The sequence below is a fragment of the Seriola dumerili genome, unplaced genomic scaffold (assembly GCF_002260705.1).
Source record: "Seriola dumerili isolate Sdu_G_001 unplaced genomic scaffold, Sdu_1.0 BDQW01000291.1, whole genome shotgun sequence".
NCBI classification, from domain to species: domain Eukaryota; kingdom Metazoa; phylum Chordata; class Actinopteri; order Carangiformes; family Carangidae; genus Seriola; species Seriola dumerili.
In genome coordinates this window covers 278,465-305,040 of record NW_019174546.1, presented here as the reverse complement: position 1 = coordinate 305,040, position 26,576 = coordinate 278,465, and the positions used below count along the sequence as shown (strand labels likewise).

The following is a 26,576-nucleotide window of genomic DNA, read 5'->3' as shown; positions in this document are numbered from 1 at the left end:
TGACCAAATCATGGAGAGAACTAGGAAATTCCAAAAGGGTTTTACATATGTTTTCTTGCCATTGTGAATGTAGCATCAAACAGTTATTACAAATAAAGAAATAGAAAATGACCTTGTAATTTCTGCGACATAAAACTAAGGAACATGAGAATAACTGAATACTGTGTATATCTGAATGTGACAAAAGCACTAATCTAATCTACTAATCAGTAATCCTAATACTCAGGACTCACTGAGCCTTCCTGCAGTTCCTCACAGCTGGGATCAGTCTCCGTTGTCCCTCCAGTGATGTGTTGTACTTCTTCGGGTCCAACTCATCCAGAACCTCCTCTGACATCTGCAGCATGTAGGCCAGAGCTGAGCAGTGGATCTCAGAGAGTTCCTTCTCTGACCTGTTCTCTGACCTCAGGAACTCTTGTATCTCCTGTTGTATTGAGTGGTCGTTCATCTCCATCAGACAGTGGAAGATGTTGATGCTTCTGTCAGGAGAGATATCATCTCTGTTCATCTTCTTCAGGTTGGTGATGGCTCTCTGGGTGATTTCTGGACTGTTCTTTGTCTGACCCAGCAGACCTCCTAAGATTCTCTGGTTGGACTCCAGAGAGAGGCCATGAAGGAAGCGAACAAACAGGTCCAGGTGGCCATTGTTACTTTCAAGGGATTTCTCCATGGCTCTCCTCAGGAAGACATCCAGAGATGGGTGACGGCTATCCTTGTTTCCAAAAATCTTAGAAATCTTCCAGAGAGAAGACTTTGAGTTGGAGTCACTGTGTTTGTAGTCTTTTCCCAGGAAAGCCTTCAGTACCTCTGTGTTTCTGTTGGTGTAACAGTGGAACATGTAGACCGCAGCCAGGAACTCCTGAATGCTCAGATGAACAAAGCAGTAGATTGTTTTTTGGAAGATCACACTCTCTCTCTTGAAGACCTCTGTACAGACTCCTGAGTACACCGAGGCCTCTGTGACATCAAGACCACACTGCTCCAGGTCTTCTTGGTAGAACATGATGTTTCCTTTCTCCAGATGTTCAAAGGCCAGCCTCCCCAGCTTCAGAAGAACTTCCCTGTCAGCCTCCATCAGCTCCTGTGGACTTGTCTCATGTCCCTCATCATATTTGAACTTCTTCCTCTTTGTCTGAACCAGCAGGAAGTGTGAGTACAGGTCAGTCAGGGTCTTGGGCAGCTCTCCTCTTTGGTCTGTGGTCAACATGTGCTCCAGAACTGTAGCAATGATCCAGCAGAAGACTGGGACTTGAGACATGATATGGAGGCTCCTGGATGTCCTGATGTGCGAGATGATTCTGCTGGACTGCTCTTCATCGCTGAATCTCCTCCTGAAGTACTCCTCCTTCTGAGCGTCAGTGAAGCCTCGTACTTCTGTCACCCTGTCAACACACGTAGGAGGGATCTGGCCGGCTGCTGCAGGTCGGGAAGTTATCCAGACGAGAGCCGAGGGAAGCAGATTCCCCTGGATGAGATTTGTCAGCAGCACGTTGGCTGATGACTTTTGTGTGACATCAGACACAACCTCCCTGTTGGTGAAATCCAGTGACAGTCTGCTTTCATCCAGGCCGTCAAAGATGAACAGAACTTTACAGACAGCGAGCTGCTCTGCTGTGACCTTCTGTAATGTTGGATGGAAAACCTGGAGCAGCCTGAGAAGACTGTGCTGCTCATCTCTGATTAAGTTCAGCTCCCTGAACGAAAGCAGAATCAGCAGACTGATGTGTTGGTTCTCCAAGCCCTCTGCCCAGTCCAGACTGAATTTCTGCACTGAGACAGTTTTGCCAACACCAGCGACACCTTTTGTCAGAACCACTCTGATGGGTCTCTGTTGTTCAGGTAAGGCGTTAAAGATGTCATGGCACTTGAGTGGAGTGTCATGTACAGTCTCCATCTTGGAAGTTGTCTCAAGCTGCCTCACCTCATGTTGGGTATTAACCTCTTCACTCTGTCCCTCTGTGATGTAGAGCTCTGTGTAGATCCTGTTGAGGAGGGTTCCACTTCCTGCTTCACCAGTTCCTTCAGTCACATGTTCACAGCTCCTGCGTAGAATAACCTTATGTTCATCTAAAACCTCCTGCAGACCACTGTCAGCTGAGAGAGAGGTAACAGAGAAAAAAAATAAGCATGGTAAGTGATTACTGCAACACAACAAGTCCTGTTTTCAGAAATGATGACATCAGCAGACGGATATAGTCTTACTTTGTACAGTGCTGGTCTGACTGGCTGTTTGCAGTCCAGGTCTTGTTCTGGATCTTTGTCCACACTGGGGACAAGAGGAGTCTCCTGGTGAACCAGTCTGGTTCCCGTATGAGGTGATGCACTGTCTGCAGAACCAGTGTCCACAGCTGGTAGGGAGTGGATCCCTCAGGATGTCCTGACACAAAGCACAGCAGGACAACTGCTCCTCCACAGAAACACCGCTCCTCTTCCTCTCTCTGTGGAGATGAACACATCTCTTTTTAAATAGAAAACTCTTGTCATTTCTCATCTTCTGCTTCTCAGCTCATTTTCAAGTTGGAGCTGCAAGCTGCCAACCTGAAAGACAACACTTAACTTTTTCTGACATCATAGCCAACAAAAGGTCTCTGTTTAGCCTTTGAGTTGTAACTGAAAGCAAAAACTATTTAGATTTGATTATAAGATTCAGATTCAGTAAGTAGACTGGATAAAGTGCCATCAAATCCCAACCCTACTCATATGCAATCTGTTCTGCATACATAGTGTCTTACTTACGTGTTTGAGGGTCCAGGTTCATTATTGAAGCCAGGATCACTCATCTTCAGTCAGTGTCAGAAGTACACCTCTGACATTGGAGACAGACACACAATAACCTTTATTAGGGGTGGTGTAATATCCAGTGTAACAAATGAACGCGGCATGAACAACTTTTAATATTATTTTATGAAATAATATCAATAAACAACTTCTATTTGTAATTAACTAATATTTGTAAATAATTTAAAGTAATAGTTTGATTGGTTTATGATTAAATAAGAATAACTTTGGCAATTTCTATACTGTTGAACACTACTACTGATTATGTTATCTCATTCTATAACTGTTTGCGCTTCAGAATCAGAAAAACGTCACTGATCCCCTCCGGGGACGTTGCTTTGTTTCTTCCCTATACAGGATAGTTGCGCAACGCTGAGTTGGTCAAAGGAGTTGGTAAAGAGGAATCAAGTAAGAAAAGTAAAAATAAAGTAAAAGTAAAAATGACAATAAAATAGTTATATACATAGTTATAATAATAAACACAGTAATTGAATAAATGTATGAATGCAAAAAAAAGCAATGTGCGGGCTACAATCACGGTATGGACGTGCAAAAATGGAAAGCAGGAAATTATCTGCCTTTCCTCGCGCTCAAAACTCGGTTAGTTTCACAAGACTTGTTGACGGTAAGAGGGAAACAACTCACCGGGTTCTTCTGATGGGGCCAAACTTTTATATCTTGCCCAACTCAATACAAACTTCTCTCGTGCTCCTTTTCGTGATTTCCTTGAGCCCGGTCTTGTGGCGAAGTCGACCCTGCAGACTTCACACTGTCTTTATTCTTCCGTGGTGATTAATGATCTAAGGTCCGAAGTATCTTCAGAGCCATCGCTGTTGATCAGACTCAACAGAGGCAGAACTAGCATTTAATTTGGTTTCCCTCGTTAATGTCAGTATCTCTGACATTGTGCGGACACAGATTGCACACTTATATGTAAACAATTCCTGTTAGGCAACAGCTGACACAAATATGGTTCCTAAAAATGTTCAAGTACTCACAGACACAAATTAGGGTACCACTCACCTTATCAAGGATTCATAACTAATTTATAATTAGGTTGTTCATTTGGTTGTTAACACTTTACAAATCATAAACATACAATTATAAATAGGTAATAACGCAGTTTGCATACATTGATGCAGGCTCACTATTTGGCAAGATCAAGTTAATGCCTACTACAAGTTATTATTATTTATAACTGGTAAGGCATTAATAAATGATGACGGGCTCACTATTTGGCAAGCTAGGTATACTGAGGTATTTCAGTTTAAATGCTGCCCACAGTGTAGGCCTACTCCATCTTTTTTCGGGAGTTCCCAGTCTGCCCTTTGACATGCTTTGATCTGGTCTTAAGAAACAGTCTGACTTCACCACTGCCAGGCAGGATCACCTTAAAGGAAGTGAAACACTACACCACAGGTCAGTAGTAGGAAATGATACCCACCACCACACCAGACATACATTTTGTGTCTCCTCCTCACGCAGCCCTGTGTTGGACAGCTGTTGTTCTCTGACACAAGTGTAATCCAGCAGAAAAGGTAAGATCATTCTCTTTATTCTCTATGACAGAACTAAGCTACTGTATATGAAAACAAATACCCTTCTGTTTACCCTACTACATTTTCATTTGCTTGTATTATTTACTGGTAGACTTTCAACAAGACAGCAAACATTATTTAGTTAATGATAATTCTTTAAAGTGTCTGTTCAATATGTTTAACCATATTCCCCCACAACATATGTTCTCATGCAGATAATGTAGTTTTGGTTTTGAGATCTCTGGCAGCAAACGTCTCAGTGATGGAGACCTTAAAACATCTGCCAAAAAACACACACACACACTTACAGTAAAATCTAGATACAATTATGGGTACATCAGATTCTTTTGTGTGTGAATCAAAGGATATGGTTATGTTTAAAAAATTCAGACCTGATGTAAGCTTGTACACACTGGCAGGCAGTGACTGAAAAGTTGAACTGAAAGTAAAAGACAGGAAATGTGGAGAATGTGGAGTTTTGTTCTCCATCTGCATTCTTTTATCATCAGTGACTGAATGAATCCACAACATGGACTTACTGCACAGTATTACACCTTGTTGAGAATATCAACTACAGCAATTTCCATCTTTAAAACAGAACAGTGACTGAAATGGACCAGTGGAAACATCCTTCTCAGTAGTTCAGATACCAAAGTTAATGAGCAAATCATACATTTACTGTAATTAGAGCTGCAACCATTAGTTGACTGAGCAACATGTGTAATTGATTGAACATTGTCTTTGGCCCCCAGTTTCCTCCACAATGTCGGACACAGCCGACCCCATCGCACGCAAAGAGATGCAGTACGTTCCTGACTCTGATGTGTCCTCACCACCACCGTCATACTCCTACCAAGGGCAGCAACCTCCACCCTACTCTGCAGCCCCAGATATGTACTATCCACCAAAAGCGGAGACGACTTGCATCTCTCAGCCCGGCACTGCGTATGAGTCGTTCAGCGACATTAGCCCAGACGCCCCGTCAGACACGACTCCCCTCATAGCCTCGTCTGCTTTTGATGACAAGACAGTGAGAAGAGCGTTTGTTAGAAAGGTTTGTGTTGTGAGTTTTTTGTCTACTGACTTCAGGAATATCTGCATGTGTTTAAAAAGCATATTATGACTGGTGACAAATAATCTTTGTGAAATATGTTTTACTGGTAAACAGTATTTGGTGTGTTCATCTCATCATGAGGGCTATTTCATGAAACGTTATTCTACACCGGAATTTCCCGTCCTCACTTGGGGATCCTCCTCAGTGTTGCAGGAAAAATTCCAGAGAGTGTAAGATGATTAACAGGATAAGAAAGCAGAAAAAATAAATATTTCTGCAACACAAAATTGTTTTTTCTAGACTTCGACCTAATCTTTGCTTTTTACTGTAAATGAATGAATACTTTTACCCTCCTCAGGCCTCTAAAAACTATTAAAATGAATCAATCTCAATAGCAGAAAATATTCATAGACACATGCAACCTGTGAAAACAAGCTGTGAATACACATTACTTTGTTTTCAAGGGTCAGAAGCCAAAAACCACTGTCCCACACAAATTCGAGCCAAAACTCTAAACACCTCGATTCAGAAACCATCAATTAAGCAAGCAGCCTGTGGTTCAGTGTTTCACTTTAGGGTGAGGATAAAACAACTCAGTCAACAAGAGTTTGTGGAGCGTTAACTCAAGTGTCGTGCATGCTGACAAGTACATTAATAATCACACATTCTCTCTGAATAAGTTGTTTGATGAGCTTAGTAAATGTTTGCGCATGACAGTGTTTTTCTATTCATAAACGGTCACAAATCACGTGTGTTATTTTAAAATCAATGGTTTCTATTTCAGTTAAAAAACTGAAAACATTATACATTACTTGACAACATCAAACTGTGAGTTGAATTTGACGAAAGCATCTGTATACACCTATTAGATCCCTTTTTTCCGTATTTAGTAATACATTTTTATAAACACTATTCTTGTTTTCTCTCCCTGTGCAGGTGTTCTGCATCCTGACTGTCCAGCTGCTGTTCACCTTCAGTGTGGTGTGTGTGTTCACCTTCTCCAGCGTGGTCAAAGACGCGGTGCAGACCAACCTGTGGGCCTACCTGAGCTCTTTCTTCATCTTTGCTGTGGTGGCCATCACCCTCAGCTGCTGCAAGTCCTTCAGTCGCCGTCACCCGTGGAACATTGTGGGACTGGTGTGTTGAAAATACAGGAGCAAAAAAAAAAATCTTAAATTTTATATCGATATTGGCATTACACAGCAAATAAACTGAAATAATAACAAAGATAAGAAGAACAAATATATTTAAATGCAGACCTCTCTTAGACATTTGGATGCTTTTTGAGAAAAGCTGAAAACCTCAGTTTCCTCCTTAGCTGTGTTAATAAGATTCACACAAAGCCATTGAGGAGGCGCTTCCTGTTTTTGTAATATACACTGCCAATGGTCTGCACTTGAATGTGGTTTTCAGTAAAGACAATAATTATTTTAAAAAAGAACATAGATGACATGGATGATAATAACCCAGCGAGGTAAAAGAAAAAAAAAAAAAAAGACATTCAAATGATATGGTGGTGTTTAATACACTGAATTTTGTGCCTACAGGTTGTGGTCACTCTGAGCTTGTCGTACATGGTGGGAACCATCGCCTCCTTCCACAACACCACTGCTGTGGTCATCACTATGGGAACAACGCTGGCGATTTCTCTGGCAATCATTGCTTTCTCAGCACAGGTTAGTCAACCAAGCTCAGCCAAGGAGCTCCATTTCAATATGTCTCCTTTTCAGTTTTGTAGGTTTCTGCACTCAACTCTTTATTTTAAAGAAAGTCCATATCTGACATTAAACTGATGCATGTTGCAGCAACTGGAAAATGGTATCAGAAGAAGCAGAGTGTGAATGTAGAGATGAAACTATTAGTTAATAACTAGTCGACTGTCACTCGAGTCTGTGCTATAAGACTAGTGTACTGTAGTTAGAATAAATGTGAACATTTTTACAAAAGAAAACGAAATATAAAGAAGAAATTTTTTCTCATTTTTAAGGAACTTTGATGCAGTGGTTGGAAGATAAAAATAAAAGCAGCCATATTTGCAATAAATGGACAGAGAATGTATCAATGAAATGTATTACTAATGTGTTTCTGTGTTATTTGCAGACTCGTTATGATTTCACTATTTGTTATTGGTTATTGCTGATCCTGGCTGTGGACCTGATCATGTTTGGATTCTTCTGCACCTTCTACTACTCATACATCACTGATATCCTCTACGGATGTCTGGGAGCTCTGCTGTATTCACTGGTACGGGGAAAAAAGAAAAACATATACCGTGATAATAATACTACTATCTAAAAGGATGACACATTAACTAGACTTCCATTATTATAAAACAGAAGGAACACATTTATATAAGATACAGCTTCTTTTGTTGTCCTGACTTTTTCAGACCTTTTTAATAGCATATATAGAACACATAGAACGCAATTTAATACTTTTTCATGGTCAATAATTGTTTAAATTAATCAAAGGTTTTGCTACAATTGACACTTGGCCGGTTCATAGGTTGGTTTATAGCTACTGCAGCTAGAGAAAAAGTTACAACTAATGTTACTGTCAATGGCAGGCGAGAAGCACTACCTTCTAAGGCCGTTTTTTTTGGAAGGAACTGATTTCAAGTTTTGCAGATACTCTCCTCAAACTGAAATCGAGGTGGTCTAACAGGTGCTAAAGCTTCTGTGAGAAAAAGGAAGTCCAGTGTGAGGTTCACTTTGCAACATAGTGCAGTTTCACTTCATTTTTTGTGTCATCACTGTCATGTAGAGTTGCACAATATAGTATAGAAACTCCTCTTTTTTCCAGCGGACATGTTACCTTAGAAGGAAAAGTAAAATACTACATTTCAGAGGGAATTAGGTTATACATTTGACTCCACTATATTTATTTTACAGTTGTAGTTACTAGTTAGATTTTACATAGAAAACATCTACTCAGCAGTATAAAAAGTTGTTAAAAGTTAGCCACTATTAATATTGGTTTTACACATTAATACATTAGTGATAATAGTCCACTAAAATATTATACATAAAATATAATTCTTAAAGGGACCTCACCATTACTCTTAATACTCAAAAGTACATTTTGCTGTTACAACCTTTGTGTCTAAGGTTTTAAAAGCAGAACTTTAAGTTGTAATGGAGTATTAGTTAACTGTGGTATAGGATCTGACTACTCCTACCTGTGTGAGCCAGCACGCACAGTACCAGGACCCTGAAGCTGAGGTAGCAACATGAAATTCATCTGTCATTAACTTTATAATTTATACCTGTGCTTTTCCCGCTGTGACATGTTAAAAATGTCCTATGTGAAAAGGGCCTATCATTAAAATAAAAGAGTTAACTAGTTCTCACCCTGTCCTAAATCATCGTCTCCTCCTCTCCCTCCCTGTCTGTCTGTCCATCTCAGTTTCTGATGGTCGACTGTCAGCTGATGATGGGGATGATGAGCTACCGTCTGGATCCTGAGGAATACATCAACGCTGCTCTCATGATCTACCTCGACATAGTCCTCATCTTCCTCTACCTACTGGGGAGGAGGTGAAACTGTACACACATGTAGACACAAACAGACCAAACTGTACTCATAATGAAAATGTCCTTTATTATTATTATTATTATTATCATGTAACTGCATCCTGATTTAATTGACAAACAATGAATAAATTATTATCAGTGTTTATATAGACTCTTGTTTTTGTCTCCGTTTTACATAAATAAAAAATAATATGAGACATTTTTGTGCTGAATTTGTTGTTTGGGTCTGCATGTCGACCCATTTGACCCAGCAATTATTGATGAGCAAGAACCTTCAATTTCTATTTTTCTGACATTGATAAAACACATTCATAAAAACTGTGGCAGTTACTCAGTATAAATGCTCATGTCAAACCTGCCTGAGGGAGTTCCAGATCATTATGTCTGTGTTGCATACAGCACCAAAGCCCTAACCCTAACCCAGAAAACCAAAATGCAATAAGTGTCACAAAATGCAACATACAATACAATTTAAATTGATATGAGGACATTCACAACATAAAGCAACATAGAAAAAAAGCAGTGCTAACTGTTATGCATTTTTTTCTTCATATCACATAGATCCATCCTCACCTTTTAGAAAAAGTAGAAGCGGTTCTGTTGGTGTTTTTATTACTTGAATTATCCACTCACCTTTTACATATTGAGTATGTTGTATAGACTTTATGTCTGTCAAACCAAGACTGTGAACATACTTGGAGGGCTGCAACTAACTGTAATTTTCATTATCAATTAATCTGTCAATTATTTTCTCGATTAATCCATTGATCCCTTTGTTTATAAATGTCAGAAAATAGTAAAAAAATGTCAGCTATATATATTTTTGAACCAGCCTAAGGTGATGTATCAAAATCAATGTGAAAAAGATATGAAAACTGGCAAGTACTCACATTTGGATCATTTGAATAATTTTTGGCATTTTTTCTTGAAGAGTGACAATTTTCTGTCAATTGACTAATTGATGAATTGACTTATCATTTTAGCTACAACACTGAGAAAGCAAACATTTCTGTTATCCATCTAGTACTAGCAGTGTGTTCACTTACAGCATCCTATCCCCACAAACAAGAGCTATACAGTATCTAACTGACTAAGTGATATATCACCCCTGCTCCTTGATGAGCAAATCCCTCGATAAATAGCAGTTTATGTACCGCCTCACCACAGTGAAGAGTAGTTGAACTGGATCCGCAGCAGGTACCTCATGCGCGTTTGGGCAGGGTTGTAAACGATAAACTCGTTGTAGAGAAGGGAGTAACTGCTGTTCTTACCCACCCCCGTCTTCACACCAGGCCCCATTGGCACTGTGACACCATCCCTGAGAAAAAGAGAGAGGTGGATATATTCACACTCTAATGGTTATAGCACATTAGGTACAAATGACACCCTTACATTACCCTCACATTACTTCTAACTGTAAAACATACCACAAGGCAATTCCCACAAATATAAAGTTTACTCCAACACAAGACTATGAAAAGCAGCAAATTCTCACATTTGAGAACCTGAAATTATCAAATGTTTGTCATTGTTGCTTCAATATGATTGAATCAATTACATATCTCATATCAAAATAGTTCAATTAAAAAAAAAAATCAAATTTGGTTTTGATCAACTAATCAAATAATCAACTAATCAAAAAATTGTAGTGGCTCCAGCTGAAACATAAACAAATAGCTACCATTGTCTATTAAGGTTGCTAAATAATAAATAAAATACTGTTCTATGCTATAAAACTGTGTTTTCTCTGACTGTGAAATCCACAGAGGAGAAGCAGCACAGAAGAAAGCAAAGTCACTCCATTAGTGTGTGAGTCACTGCAGAGCAAACAGAGTTAAGCATTTAGTATCCTGATTTTCATTTAAGTGGTTTTACTCCAAACTACCTCTTTCTGAAATAAAACCAACCATGGCGTGCTTGAAATGACCCTCAGCTAACACGTCTACTTAGATAAAAGAAAAGAGCTTGGATAATCTATCCAAGCTCTGTAAGAGCAGAAGGGTCTCTAATGAAACACTGATGGTTACGGGGAATAGAACCAAAGTATACGCATTATTTTGTGAAGTTAATCAAGTTATTATAGATATTATAGCTGGAAACATCCCAGATTTATCAAACTTTTCTACCCTTTACAAACATGACCACATAGCAAACTAGAAATTTAATTAATGTACCTTTATAGTACACATCACATGACATCACGCTACACCAGTGATGATAGTTTATCTATCAATGTTTTAACAGATAACTATAAGTAAAGATTTGTCACAGCTCAATATAATTGGCCTACTCATACATATATATATATACTTTGCTATATCTAACAAAAACATTACAAATGTTGTATTTTTATTCTTGTCTTTTAGTTCACTTTTCTCTGTGCTCTTCAACCTGCATTTTTTTCTTTGCAAACTCTCTCCCTCAGATAACTGAATGATTTTTGTGGTGTAACAGCTGAGCACAATTAAATCCATGTTTGGCCTGTATGACATGTATCCGTGTAATGAGACAGACTAACAGTGTGACAGAGTTTTTGGAGTCAGGTCCGGTCTGTCCCAGGCCCTTGGTGCTGTGTTTTCCAGCAGGCAGGCTGCTGGCCTCGTAGTCAGCATCGACCAGCTCGTTACAGTCTCCCAGAGCGACCTGCAACCACACACAGACACACAAAGCAGGGACACTGAAACAGCGCTGCATCACATCTGGGCCAAGCACATAATGTGCTATTCAATTCAAATCATGTTGGTTTTATTGTTAATGAGAGGTGGGCTTGTATTGGCAGGTCTACGGGGTCTGAAATAAACCTCTGAGCACCACTGTTTGTCTTGTGACGATAAGTCAGGACGCTTCTCTGTCTACCTTCCACAGTAACTTTAAGAGACAAAATGTTACTAAAAACAGGTGATGAGGAGCAGGTGTGAGACCTGCAAAAAGAAAATCTACTTTATAAGTTTTGGAGGAAAAAGACGCTGTTTGTTGCCACTTTGTTCACTGATTTACACACTTGCCCAATACACACAACTTTAGATTGATCACACCCAAATTAATTACAGTTTACAAGTTATACTGGATGGCAACATTGTTTGCTTGGCAGGTAAATTGTCTTTAGCAGTAATAAAACTCTCTCTATTTTTGAGGTTTCAGTCTGCTCATACTTCATGAGGTATAAGCACCACAACAGTATAGATAGATGTACAGAAACAAATATATAGATGCTGGATAAATGCAATCAGATGACCACAGAAATGAGTTCAATTGGTGAGTAAAACACCTTGAACACCCAGAAACACTGCCACCCAGTGAATTGCACGAAGAGGGGAGGTTTCTTTCATAAAACATCCAACAATCAAAAGAAGAGAAAAGAATTGGAAAATGACGAAGGTAAATATGGGCAAAAGTGCTAAAGTGCATCATTTATCTGTGATCAATTTTTTATCACACAGAGCATTTACACATGTGCAAGATTTGTTCAACTTTTTTTGTGAAATTTCCTTTGCCAGGAAAGAAGTATCATGTCGCACTGGATTTTAACTCCAAAAAAATGTATCGACCCTACTTGTTCTTCATTAGGCAAATGGCCATCTTGACAAAGAGCCAGGTACATTATATATATATAAAGACCATATATCTGTACTTCAGCATGTGACCTGATGTGTAATTAAGAAATCAAGAAAGAATCACAAGAAGACAAATCCCACAAAATGTATCAAAAAATGTATTAATGTCTTTTTTGTTATAAAATACATATATATTTATGAAAGAGGAATATGAAGCTATAGCAAATTGAATATGCAATGTTTAAATAGACTTCATATAAAGACTAACCAGCCACATCACAGCAAAATTATATTAAATTAAAATCAAAGTTAAAATCCAGTGTGCTGACACTATACTTTTTTCAGCCACTGAATCTGTTTTCCTGCGCCTGCTCTAAATATGTGATGGGATGTAATGTGCAGACAACGACCTACATTTTCTTTACCAGCTATTTAAGAGCCACTGGCAGCTGAGACACGGGAAACAGTCGGTCAACTCACCTCGCACAGCAGCAACAGTCCAACATGATTGTGCTGATTGGCAAAGCAGTAGTTGGCACTCTTTGACGACATGTCAGCAAAGTAGATTCCTTTACCAAACTGGATGGAAGAAAAACAGGGAAATTATTGTCAATGTAATAAAAACAATATTGCTGTAATGATACAGTCCATAGAGTTTATAGATAGTGAAGAATGTGTGTCTTATTCCAAAGTGCAAAGTACAATCTTCATCAGTTGAAAAATATAGAACTTTCCCTTCTAGAAATTGCAGTCGCTGGGTCTTAGCGCCTAAACTGTCACTGTAATCATAGAATGCAGTGTTTCCTCTACATTCATTTAGCAGTGGGGGCCCGCCACTGCTAAATCATAGCCGCCACGCCTTCAAATTTCTTTCTTTTTTTTTTTTATTATCGCAAATGCACCACCGCCACATCTCTCCACCTTCACAGCACAGCCTGTGTGATGATGAGCGCAACAGCGGGGGGAGGGGAGGAGAGGGGAGGGAGGGAGTGGGGTGGCTGGGGGATCCTATTGGAGTTAATTACTCGCGAGAGCGCGGCCTTGAAAGTGACGTCACGTCAGGCACCAGGTCAGAGTCAGAGAAGTGTAGTCGTGAGGAATAAGGCAGCGAACTACCGGAGAAAAGGTAGACTTATTAGCCAACTCAGTGACGCTAACTTGGGTAAACTAATTGATAGCATTAAGCTAATATCTACACGTCATTATGTATTAACTGCTGACTGCATTTTCAGATGAGCTTGTTCAGATACTTCTCTAAGAAGAGAAAGACAACAGATGAAGAAGACGCTAGTCAGGTAGCCTATCATAAGCCTTTTACTGACTCGTAAATGATGATGGTTAGGTAAAAAATAGTATTTTAATGTTCACACTTGTAATCAGATGTGATGTGAGTGTAAACTATATAACGCTGAAAATCAAGTGCTCTGAGCCTGGGTGCAAACTTTGCCACTGACTCTACAGCCCCATCTAGCTGATCTTTATATGTTTATTTATTATTTTTATTTATTTAATGTTATTGTTTTATTTATTTTTTACTTTTTACATTTTCAACTGGTTAGAGTTGAAGTAACATTTATTTTTCACAAACCAAAGGTATTTATTTTTCTTGACATTGTATATGGCTGAGATATATATTGTAAAAGTTCAATGGTAGCGATAAAAGCATATTCAACTGGCCAGCCAATAAATAGGTTTTGAAAGTAAAATCTGCTGTCAACTGCTCATTTGGTCATTTGTGTATGCCCCCCCCCCAGAGGAAACACTGGAATGTATGACTTGTTCATTATTATTCGTTACATAACTATCAAAATTCATTTAATGTTATGTATTTATTCTATTTATTTTTGACTTGAACTCTACTTGAGAACTTGGTTTTGAGACAGACATAAAAACAGTACAGGCATCATTGATGTATTTTTCTATCCACTCATCCATCCTACCATGTAACCAGTGACAGGAGCTTCAGGTGGAGCCACTCTGAGCCCTTTACTGAGGATGCCGACCCAGTTAGACAGACGGGAACCATGCCACAGCAGAGTCCTGGTAGGACAGACAAACGGACACAAACAGCAGGCTATTTGAAGAGGAGTTCATTCTCATGAAAAACAAAATGTATTGGCATCATTTTCACATTTTATACGGGCAAATTTGGAACCTAACAAAGCAGATTTAAAAGTAAGTGTTTTAACAGAACACACAACATCTGTGGCAAAATAAACCGATAATGGTATCGATCCTGTATTACCTGTTGTGTAACTGTGAGAGGAAGCTGCTGCTCTCCCCGTCTCTGTCCACTGAGAAGATGTCAAGGACGGTCATGGAGTAGTCACGATGGGTGGGGGCGTGAGTGGACTGCAGATACTTTTCTATCACCTTCAAAACATGGAGATGAGGGGAGAGTTTTCCCTAAACATGTTGCTTGAAGGCATGTAAACATAGCTCAGTGGTTCATGAACATTTACAGTCACACAAATTGTTTTAAATATGACACATATACACATTCTTGTGTACTGAGGCAGCTGCCAGTGGAGAAATGTGTCTCTTTGCCTTTTCTACAACGGACTCCTCTCCCTGTCCGATGGCTGAAATTTCACTAAACTGGTTAGATGCTTATTTATGGCACACAGACCTGGTACTCATGAGTGCTGGGGTCCAGAAGGTTCAGTTTGCACTGGAGGGAGCGGTACTGTCTGTCCAGAGGATGTTCGTCACCGTCCTCACTGGACTGAACCATTTTTACTGCTATCTGGATGTCACTCAGTGCCTGAAAAATAAATAATACAGATAAAATATAAATAGATATCATAGTGTGGACCACAGATTTAAGTGAAGACATAAAAAAATAAGTGTAGACCAAACTGAAATTGCTAAAATCTTTACATTAATGGAGAACCCCTTTACCTCCAGCAGTGCAATTTTTTTCTTCAGCTCATCCTCTGTGTGGATGACTGGGGGAGTTTTCAACCTGGAGAATTACATATTTTAATTATAGCAAGACAGAGACCTTTGTGAAACATTTTGAAAACCTGTGACCCCTCTGATATCAATTTCCCTGCAGCATTAGTGCACCCCTCTAACTGTGCAGCCACGTATTCTTTACCCAAAGTCATGAGGGATGCGGGTGTAGAACTGGTTGCAAGCCTCCAGCAGCTCACGATTGCTGCCCTTCCTCTTCAGACACTCCTCGATTCTCTTCAGTGCACTGTAGCCTGCACGGATCTGCTCTGAGGTCAGTTTGCCTGCAGGTAGAAAAAAAATTGTGAATTTGAAATATGAAGCACAACAATGAAAGAGGTTTGAAAACACTGATCACTTGTTTGTCACCAGCTGAATCTACTCATGTGGTCAGATGGCACAACTTGAGCTTAAAAGCAAAATGTGGGAATGTTATTATTAGTAGAAATTAAAAGAGTATAACAGTACATTTCTGTTGTGATTGATTCTGTCAGACTCACCGAGAGGAGCTTTGCGGGTGTCAAACTTCATCTCCAGCACACACTCCTCCATGGCTTTAAGGTCACAGATGAGCTCTAGGAGAGACTGGATCTTCACATCCAGCTTGGAGGTCTTCTTTTTGGGTACAGTGTCCACTGTGGTCTTTTCCTCTTCCTGGAACAGTGAAATAACATCTATGTACATAACTAGAGACCCTATCTTCGATTCGATGGAAATTCCTGTCACTGAATTGTCAAGTCCTAATTACAAAGAAGTTGTTGGTTCTTTATCTTTAAACGTACCTTTTCATTAGTGCTGTAGTCCATGAACACCATGTCATATTTTCCAGCCACCTTCTCAAAACTCGCCCGCTGTTCCCACTCGTTCTTGGTCTTGTCCAAGAACCTGTGGCAAAACAGACAAGAATTTCACTGAGCCCACATCTATGCGAGACATCTGGAACTATTTTTTCAGAGAAACAAGCTCACTTTTTCTTGAAGACATCTTTTGCTTTCAGCAGATCTCCACCAAAGGCTGTGAGGTTGTTTTGACCCACTTTGCCCACTGATGAAAGAAGGGAGACACCACCCAAATACATTAAATTGAGCCGGTTCATCAGTTAGTTTAGGTTTTAGAAAAGAGCTTACTTGTGTTCATTTCCTGCATAAGTACACACATTTACATATATCAAATGTGGGAAGAATCATCAGTACATAGTGAACTCACCTCTGCCCCACCTCATCCACACACTGTAAACCTTGGAGTTGTCATCTTCCAGCAGCTGGATCAGGTAATATTTGTTGTTGTTAAACTGAAGATTTGTCTGCAAAATAAGAAAGAAATTATTTGCCACAAGCCTAAAAATCATTTCATTTTCCCACAGAGCAAAATGTAAAACACAAATAGAATTCATGTGATAATTTTAAGGCCTTTACTTAATTCCTGTTTTTCAGATATCATTTAAAACCAGCACAGGAGCAGCATTGTTAACGATAAAGAATCTCATGCCATACATACATGAACGTATGTATGGTATGTATGGTTTTAAGATGCATGAAGCTTAGTAGAATAAATTTTTGTCTAAAATCATCAGTATCTGAAACCATGGTGATAAGCTGTGATCATAATGTCTCTGAAATGATTCACAATTACTGTTTTAGTCAGTCAGCACTGCTCAATGTAGAAAAAGACTGCAGCTTTGAGTGTAACAAAACATTTTAGCTGGTTACCTGGTTCAACATCACGTCATAAACATCATTTCCTTCACTGTAAACATGAGCCTGAAAGAGAGAGAATCAGTTGTATTAATGCTTTATGTCGCATGTGTTGTTTTATGTGTTTGAAACAAAGTGCATTTTCATAGGTAAAGACACAAGGACATTACAGGATTAAAGGTGGGAAATGCTCTAAAAAGAATTGTTTTTTCAGTGAACAGTTTTCTATGAAATGTAAATAAAAACAACAACAATGAAAAACACCCATCACAACTTCCCAGAGTCCAAAGTGACATCCTGAAACTGTTTGTTGGGCAAACAAAATAAATTTTACTTACCATCATATATGACAAAGGAAAGCAGTAAATCCTAATATATGACAAGCTGCAGTTGGTCACATATTTGACATTTTCATTAAAATGATTAATCAATTATCACAATAGTTGCAAAATTACTTTTGTTTCAATTGATTATTTGATTATTCAACCAATTGTTGCAGCCCCAGCTGTTTGTGTTGGTATGGCTGTTTTATTAAAAAATAATAATGATTGCTAATTAAATCCCCAGAGCAATGACTACAACAACAACTGAGAGAATCAAACACTCAGCCTGAGTAACCTCCAATGTACACGGCTGCTTTTAGTAAATATCAATAACCACAGTGGTATTTTTTATACTGCCTATCTATGGAGTGTTAACTTGACCTTTTCAAAGAAATGTACATTTCTGACAAGCTCTTGGTAGAACAAGAATTTAAAAGATTTAAACTGCAATCATGTTCAATTTTTGACTGATTTAACACCCTACGTTAAAAAGAATAGTGACACGCTTGTGTATAATAAACCAACAGTGTCGTGCTAAGAAGGGGAACTGTGATTGAAGCAATGCTTTGCAAAAAACCCTCCAACAGGTGTTAAACCACAAACAGAAACAATGCCAACCATGAGTTTCTCTCTCTATCTTGTGTGGACATTTGTACCTTTCCGAGTTTGGCTTTGCATTCAGAGTCCACTGGAGCTTTGCCCTTCATGACCACCGTCCTCACAACCTCTGTGCAACATCCAAAGATCAGAAAGAAAACATTACTTAGGCCAAGTAACATCTAATATTAAACACGGGTAACAACATTTCCTGTTGTCCTATTTAAACTGATGTGTTTAGAAACAGCAAATAAAGAAACCCCTAGATGACGTTGCCAAAGTTGCTGAGGTATGTTTGTCACCACTCCCTCAACAACCGCCAAATCGTTTTTCACTTTATAATTGTATGACATATACAACATGTATGAAAATTAGAGGCACGTTACCTTTTATTTCTTCTTTGGGCATTTCTTTAGTTTTAGTCTGACGCTTGCTCTGCCCTCTCCTCCTCTTAGTTGCAGGTTGCTCCTCTGTCTCCTCCTCTTCCTCTTTAACTTGAACTGGCTTCCCATTGTGAGCAGTCGATTCACCGGCTTCATTCAAACTTTCTGGACAAAAGGAGAACAGGAGAAACACTTTAAATACATATTTTTTATTTAAACTATATTATTAAAAAACTGAATAAAAACAATATATACTTCATATAATACTACTGTGACTACTACTACATAAAATCTTTGTTGAAAAAGTTACAAAGTTCAAAGGAGAGATAATCTAATAAAACATCAGCGGGGAAAACTGGCAGAAAACTTTTTTTACAACGATTTATTGACCACTATGAGTCATGCTTATATAACATTTTTAGTGTGGATACTGTATTTAGTGACATGCAAAATGCTGGCAATTATTTTGTTATTGTAATCATTTTTGCTGCTCTTTGCCACAGTGCTAAGTTACTGCGTGCAAAAAATACACATCAAAAAAAATGTAGTGACAATAATCTGAAATAACAAAATAAAATGGTGCTGTGATGGAAAATGGCAGTCAGATATGCCCTAACACAACACACACACACACACCTGGTTTTACTGTCTGAGAGCGAATCTTCCTCTTGTATTTTGTGACAGGATTAATCTGGACCATCTTCTTCAGGTCGACTTCATAGGCCGCCCCAGAGCCCAGAGTCAGAGTGACGGAGGTTTTCCCTGAAGAGACAGCGGAGTCCAACAAGGCGCAGTCTGAAGGCGAGTACGGTTCCCACTGTCCTTCATCTCCTTTCCACTGCCACACTGATCACAGACAGAGAGGGGAAAGGGGGTTGTGTAAAACTTTGTGCTAAAACAAGCTGAATACTTAAATTTCAAGAGAGTGTACCTGCCATTTGTCTTTATTTTGCACTTTAAAGAGTAAATGATTGATGTATTAATCAAAATTACCTATAACTATTAATTAGTAACAAAAGTCATCAAGCATTGCTACTTTAGTATGTACAGACACAAGATTAAACTGTGGGGTCATGAAATTATGATTTTGCTGCTGTTGTTTCACCATCTGATTTATTGTTTTATGGTACATTTGGGGTATTTTAGTCTGTTTTTTTTGTTTGTTTGTTTTATATCATTTAACTGTCTAATTTTACCTCCTAATTTCTAGTTCTCAATGTTGTAATCCTGCTGAAAACCATGTAAAGCACTTTATAACTTTGTTTTGAAAAGTACTGTATAAATAAAGTTATTATTATCATTATTATTTAATTTTGACATCTTTGGGCCTGAAAAAGTAATTTCAATTAAACCATCTGAGAAGTTAAATGGGAGATCTCTCCTCTGTAGAAAACATCTGAGACATGTGACAAAGGGCCCCAGCTTTTTAGAAAGAGGACATAATTAAAAGTTTAGTCTTAAATAATGTGTGGTATGTAATGAGCTTATCATATCATGTTTCTTTACGTAAACTGAAAATTAACTACAGATATTAAGTAAATGTAGCGATTTGAACTCTATAGTAGCATAAAATGAAAATACTTATGTACTTCAAAAATGTACAGCACTTGAGTAAATGTACTTAGATACTAGTTTTAGTTACCTAATAAACATGCACTGGGTGCTTATGGGATTTTCAGTATTTATAATATTACCACGTGCACCCCTGGGTTTCAAGATATCACCCTCAGGAGAACGCAGGTGGTTCGGTTGAAGCTTTGCAACAACAGCACTGCGAGGTCACTAAAAAACGTTACATAACATCAATTTTCCTGTTCTGTTCAGACATGTCCCGGGAGCAGAGGTGGCAGAGTCACAACAGCTAGCTAACTCATCCTTCCAGCGGCAAACAAACCTGTTTTAGACCGGACTTCTTCATTCTCTGCTGCACCCTGACTTTTATTTCTCGACCCTCTTGTTCGCCTCATTGTAGTTTATGGAAAAAATAACTAGCTATTTACAGTAATAAAGGGAACACAGTGACAACAGACGGACACGGCGGCAAACTTTAAACTTCCCCTCTGTCGTTTCCTCGCCGGTGCAGCTAAAGATCGTTTTGTATGAAGATGAATCACTCAGTGGTTTAAAAACAAAAAAAAAAAGAGATTTTTGTCGCACATGCGCTACACCCTCATAATGGGTTGTTACCCTGGCAACAGTTTTAGCACAAAGCTGAGCGTCACAGTTTAACGTTAATCACAAATATCCTAACGTTAGGTTTGGCTTTCGCTTATTTTAGTCTATATAATTTCCATGTGAAATCTATGAAAAGTTAGACACACATCGGAAAGCGTCGACTGTGCCCGAAAATAAGCGCAGAGTGAGCGCTCTTGTATGTCCTCTTAACAGGGAACAGACCTTCGGTACCAAGGGTTCCGCTTTAAGCCATGGTCGGAGTTATTTTGTTGAAGGATTGGTGAGAGGCTAATGTGGTGCTCCCGTGCTCGTCGTGGTGTGGATGAAAGTTAAATTTAAAAATACAGCTTTTTAAATACAGTTCAGACACCAAGGACATGGCATCACGGAGCTACAGTGCCAGTGTCCTCTGCCAGAGAGCGGGAGTCCTGAAGATGATGTGCAGGGTGAGTGTCAAGGAACGCAGCATCTTTACCATGTAGGTCAAACACGTAAACTCTCTAACAGGACGGATTAAATAAACAATTTGTCACGTTCAGGGCATTTAACATAATATTCTTATTCATTAATCTATCAACTGTCTTTTTTTAAATACATTTATGTTTTCTCTGTTTAATGTGACACCATTTGAAAGGCTGGCGTCGAGAAACATCTTCTTACCCTTTCAGCTCCTAGTCTGCGTATTTATTTATGTACATTTGAGTGCAAAAAAACAACTTCACAGTCTGAATCAGTTATTTGTTAAAACGATGTGTATCTGCTGAATCCAGTCACTGAACAACTAACTAAAGATATAATCGATCAAAAAAAAACAATCTTCAGAAACACAATGACATAATTTTGTTGGTGAGTTTTTTGGAATTGTGCTGTTGATTTTAGTAATCTACTAGTCTTCATATGCAGGTGTATGTGTGGGTAATACAGATAACTTCATTTAATACAGTATATGTATTGAAAAGAATATGAGTATACACCCAAAAATGTGTATAGATAAAGTGGCCACAAATCCTAGTTAATAAGTGAAGAAATCAGAAATAAAATGGGTTTAAATGGAGTACAGATTTTAAATCGAATACCAAATCAATTGGTCTCTCTTGTATATTAGTTTGCTTTAATCTTAGACCTGAAGGAGGTTGGATACTATCAACTCACTACAATTTAAAGAGTTTCTTTATTTATCCTTAGGGAATGAGCACTGCTGCCCAACCACAGTCTCAGGTAGATTTCCTAAAAGGAGAACCGCACAGGAAGCACCCAGGTGTGACCAACCTGAAAACTCTGCACCTACCTGAGGAACTCCAGACGGCTGCACGGTCCATTATTCACAGTAAGTTTACTTGTGATTGTGGCTATCAGTTGATATGCCAAATATTTCTGCAGCATCACTGGTCCTTAAATGAATATGGTCAAAATGCTGTGCGACTCTTGAATCCCTCCGCCTGTAGGTGCTCAGGTGCTTCGGCTGACTGAACGCACTCGCAAGCTCACAAACTTACTGTGGAGCAGAAAACGAGCAGTTGAGGATGTGACTCTGCGAAAGAAAGCTGTGAGCCTGGAGAAAGAGCTTTGGGAGAAAGCGATGGAGAAGAGAGGAGGTGGGTGTGACATGCCGTATAAATCCAAAACTGAAAGAGGATTGTATCAACTGTAAAGAGATTGTATGATGCAGCAGCTGGAGGAAAAGGAAACGTGCTTTACATTGCAGATATAGATGAGGAAGCGCTGGAAGACCGAATCAGGAGGAAAGTGTTTTCAGAGCTCAGAAGAACAACGTATCACTGGACCCCCATGAAGTAACAGTTGCTTTTATCTACACTTTCTTTGATAAATGGAGAACATCAATTAATTTATTGTCTTTATCAAATTATTGGTGTGCTCACAAATGCTCCCTGCTCGATCCACAAATTTTCAAGTGGAGGAAGAGCATCCTTTTATACAGCTTATGTACACAAGATATAGATCTGATATGCGCAAGTTCTGATAAATATTTAAAACTTTAAACATTTTTATAGCCTTAAGGTAAACCAAAACTGATTTTGTTTTTGTTATCGTGTTGACTCTAAAGTCTTGAAATTGACTTTCAAAGCATAACAATGTGATGCCAGTGAATCAGGCTTCAAACAAAGCCAGAGATGGAGCGACAGGTTTATGGGTACATTACATGGAACTAGTAACTGGTGATTTCTCTTGTTTGAGCCTTGAGATGTAGATGCGTTTATATACAGCTCACTGTCTGTGTTTCAGGTATGATGAAGAGTCAGGCGTGGTGTACATGGCGGCTCGGCTGGCCGGAGGCTACGCGGCTGTGAGGAGAGCTCTGAATGAGGTACGAGCACGTGGTGAGGATATAAGGTTAACCCACATGATGATGCCAGGGCTTCTCTTTAAGAGTCAGTTCACCCACATCGCACTAAAACAGTTTTTTACACTTAAAGTGGTAAAACTTTGAAAAATGACAAAATAAAGGAGGATAAAACAAATGAATGTGTTGGTAGGTCAAATTTCTGGCATTTTATGTCCTAGATGATGATGTTTTTCTATCATTCCAGATAAAGAAGAGGGATCTCTCTTTTGCCCCTCAGTCCCTCCTGGATTTCGGTTCGGGGCTGGGGACAGTTGTCTGGTTAGTGTACAACACATAAAGAGAGTTTTCATGTTTTACAAGACTATAAATTCAGCCTCTCTCTCTCTCTTTCTCCCGCAGGGCGTCACACTCGTGCTGGGCCGGCTCTTTGAAGGAGATGGTGTGTGTGGACAGCTCTGGGCCAATGAACATTCTGGCAGAACGACTTCTCAAAGGTGGACACACAAATACGTCATTTTAATTCAGATTTGTTACATTTTTGTGAAATATTGAATCTGACAATCGGGGCATTTTTTGTGTGTGTGTGTGTGTGTGTGTGTGTGTTGCTGAGCAGGTGATGATGAAAGAGCTCAACCTCTCATCAAACACGTCTATTTCAGACAGTTCCTCCCTGTCTCTCCTAAGGCAAGTACGCCCTCTGTTTTTATTTCAGCAGCAGAAAAAACCCATTCTGTTTTCAGCGAGTTTCTTCAGAACACATATGTTCTAGCTTTCAATTTATTCAGACTCAGATTCTTGCTGTATATGTGACAAAATAGACACTTCTTTCCTTCTTTCTGAATGATCACACCAAGACACATGAATCGTTCGTCTACAGTCATTATTACCCAGATGCATCTAATATGTATGATAATGGCAGCTGGAGTGACTAAGAAACTGTTGCTATTTCTGATGGTGCAGTGGTGATCTTTCTCAACAAAAATCCCTCAAACACATGATTTGTTTTTTGTGCTTCCAAACCCATTTGTATTTATTTATTTTAATTTATTTGAATAAATAAATGACAAACCAGGTTGTTAGTCAGAGCAGTGCTAGTTTCCACAGCTTGGGGACAAGGAGCCGTGATAGTGCTGCGTTCCTTCTTTCAGGTGCAGTTTGATTTGGTGGTCGCGGCTTTTACCCTGTCAGAGCTTCCCAATGCGAAGGAGCGAGAAGAGGCAGTGTTCACTCTGTGGAGAAAGACGAGCTCGTATCTGGTTGGTTGAAGTAGTGACAAAACTTGTCGTTTAGATGATGTGTAGTTTACTGTCAGTTTTCTATCATTGCAGAGTAAGTGAAATATATACTAAGTTGGAGACATTTTGTTTATACATTACAATTTGTCTTGAAAACTTTTCTGGTACCTGTCTTATTTAATGATATTTATATATGTGTTTTTTTTTTGTTTTTTTTGTTTTGTTTTTTTTACAGGTGCTGGTGGAAAATGGGACCAAAGATGGCCATCAGATTCTAATGGAAGCCAGAGACACTTTATTAAAGGTATTCAAATGCGGTAGATAAGATGACACTTTTAAAATCCTGATAGGGGTGTTTGATAAGTGCTGTTGTGGAGATGACTTGACGCTGATAACACTGGAATCAGACTGTTTACTTACAGTTCTTTTAACTCCAGAAACAAGAGAAGACGGTCCATGACTCCAGACCAGCCTCAGTGTTTGCTCCAGTACGTTTAAGTCCCGGCTGCTTTTCAAAATTGTCTTGCCATACTTTCAGTCAGGAGCGTCGCGGCTTTATGGGACCTTCTCTCTATTGTTTGGGTTTTCTAGTGTCCTCATGAACTGATGTGTCCTAAACTGGCCGGAAAGCTGACCGTCCCCTGCAACTTCCAGCAGCTGTACCAACCTCTGCCTCTGCCCGGGGTGAGACTAAACTCCATGTATTCCTTTAATTAAAAGCAAACATCAGTTCGTCAAGCATGAAACTTCATTCATTCTTGACCTCAGAAAATAAAAAGTTTGACAAAATAAATCCTAACTCAAGGTGTTAAGTTTTGGTGCAATTTTTAAAAAACTTAATATAGGATTCTTCATACTTTTGTATATTTGTCAAATAATCTGTCAATAAGTGTAAAGCATCTGTAGGCGGAGCTGTTGTCTTTGCTCAGTCAGGGTATCATCACGCTCATGCTTATGTCTCTACCCTATTTACTGTGCACAAGTGTGTTTTATTTAAATTACAGGTTAAATCACAGTTGTATCAGTTACTCGCAGAAGGCAGAAAATATAAATTAATTCTATGAAAATAAAAAAAAAATGAAATCTACAAAATGGAGATAATAAATAAAATGCTGAGGAATCTAGCAAAACTATTTGATATGAGATGAAAGAGGATCCAGAAAATTATTATACAAAATAATATTGATAAGATAAATTTATATATATATAAATTTCTTCCTCTTTTATTTTTATTAACTTATTTGTTTTCCTAAATTTACCCATTTTATTTATTTATTTTTTTTTGGCTGGGTATGTAATACAGCTATGATAAAGTTATTTCCTTTTTCCAGCACAATGACCGTCAGATAGAGAAGTTCAGTTACCTGATTCTGAGTCGCAGTGGACCAGCGGAGGCAGAAACAGAGGGTGTGGACTGGGCCCGGCTGATCGCACCGGTGCTGCGCAGAACGAGACACGTCCACTGTCAGATGTGCTGCACCGACGGACAACTACAACACACGGTGGTGACGGCTCGAAAACACAGCAGGTAAAGGTCCTGCACCACACATACCGTCAAAACCCCATTATCATCAGCAGCAGCATTCTTCTGATACATTAGGGGGGGGGCATTGCACTTTTCTAAATCAGTGTGAAGGTCCAAAGAAAGTACAACAGCACTATCTTATTGATAATATTGAATATTAGATTTAAACCAATATTTTTCTTTCAGTTTTCTTTGAAAACTTTTATGCAAGTGGTCATTAAGCCTGGGTTTTTTTATAATAGTAGTGCCAATACAGTACCTGAGTTCACAGGTACAAACATGCCAGTTCAAGCCGAGCTTCTCAGATGTTACATCTTGTTTAAACACAAGCAGACATGCGAGAGGTTTTCCTGAATTAAACAGTCTAACATTTTGATTAACTAGCTGAGCAAAGAATATGTTAAAAAAATAAAAACTGCGGATCTATCCTGACATTCACTGCCAGCGTTTGCTTTTCGGTAGTTTGCAGTGCCCTGTGCTACGATCACATTCGTTGTCTTGCTTTTTTGTTCCGATTATGGGTTCTCTTGATTTGCCTGAAAATTGCATTTTCATTTTCTTTGATCAGAGATATGTACCGGTGTGCCCGCAGCAGTGACTGGGGAGATCGGCTGCCAGTCACTCAGAATTTCCAGGAAGACGTCCAGAGTGATTCAGAGTGATGATTCAGGGAGGAAGTGATTTTTTTTTTTTTTTTACACTTCTGAGATAATGGAATACACCGTAAAACTGAGATAAGACTGACCTCCAAGGAATCATCAGCTGATACAAAACAACTGCACCTCCTTACGGGAACTGGTAAAATACTGACTCACTGAACAGCTATTGTGTGGTAATCAAGATTATTTCAATAAAAAGTCACAGTTTTGTCTTGCTGTACTTTACCCAGCTTATTGTGCACCACCTTTAACAGACCATCATCTTGGA

General features: G+C 38.9%; 4 protein-coding genes across 4 annotated transcripts in view; 2 read left to right on the top strand and 2 right to left on the bottom strand.

Moving 5' to 3' along the window:
- LOC111231189 overlaps positions 1-2,780 on the bottom strand; it is a 24,633-nt gene extending 21,853 nt beyond the window's left edge. The window contains exons 1-3 of the mRNA XM_022758224.1: positions 2,737-2,780; positions 2,203-2,438; positions 234-2,094 (exon numbers count right to left, since the gene is read on the bottom strand). Of these exons, the coding sequence (XP_022613945.1) occupies positions 234-2,094; positions 2,203-2,438; positions 2,737-2,780 (2,141 nt within the window). The remainder of the gene's footprint in view (positions 1-233; positions 2,095-2,202; positions 2,439-2,736) is intronic.
- Positions 2,781-4,159: 1,379 nt separating this feature from the next.
- On the top strand, positions 4,160-9,048 carry LOC111231129 (protein lifeguard 1-like). Its single transcript, XM_022758134.1, has 6 exons — positions 4,160-4,316; positions 5,069-5,370; positions 6,307-6,507; positions 6,918-7,046; positions 7,471-7,614; positions 8,776-9,048. Exons 2-6 carry the CDS (start codon positions 5,080-5,082, stop codon positions 8,908-8,910), a joined length of 900 nt encoding a protein of 299 aa, XP_022613855.1. The 5' UTR covers positions 4,160-4,316; positions 5,069-5,079; the 3' UTR covers positions 8,911-9,048.
- A 104-nt stretch (positions 9,049-9,152) lies between these two features.
- Positions 9,153-20,468, bottom strand: parp2 (poly(ADP-ribose) polymerase 2). Its single transcript, XM_022758133.1, has 17 exons — positions 20,304-20,468; positions 19,046-19,255; positions 18,413-18,574; positions 18,086-18,156; positions 17,122-17,172; positions 16,619-16,715; positions 16,381-16,456; positions 16,195-16,297; positions 15,913-16,066; positions 15,558-15,696; positions 15,359-15,422; positions 15,087-15,221; positions 14,703-14,830; positions 14,398-14,497; positions 12,938-13,036; positions 11,422-11,546; positions 9,153-10,221 (listed from the first exon to the last, which is right to left on the bottom strand). The coding sequence occupies exons 1-17, from the start codon at positions 20,374-20,376 to the stop codon at positions 10,062-10,064; spliced, it is 1,947 nt and encodes a 648-aa protein (XP_022613854.1). The 5' UTR covers positions 20,377-20,468; the 3' UTR covers positions 9,153-10,061.
- A 386-nt stretch (positions 20,469-20,854) lies between these two features.
- Positions 20,855-26,517, top strand: mettl17 (methyltransferase like 17). The gene is made up of 14 exons (XM_022758325.1): positions 20,855-21,030; positions 21,770-21,911; positions 22,030-22,179; positions 22,290-22,377; positions 22,829-22,910; positions 23,134-23,207; positions 23,289-23,383; positions 23,503-23,573; positions 24,038-24,145; positions 24,360-24,428; positions 24,562-24,612; positions 24,716-24,808; positions 25,456-25,652; positions 26,218-26,517. The coding sequence occupies exons 1-14, from the start codon at positions 20,962-20,964 to the stop codon at positions 26,309-26,311; spliced, it is 1,383 nt and encodes a 460-aa protein (XP_022614046.1). The 5' UTR covers positions 20,855-20,961; the 3' UTR covers positions 26,312-26,517.
- Positions 26,518-26,576: the final 59 nt, after the last annotated feature.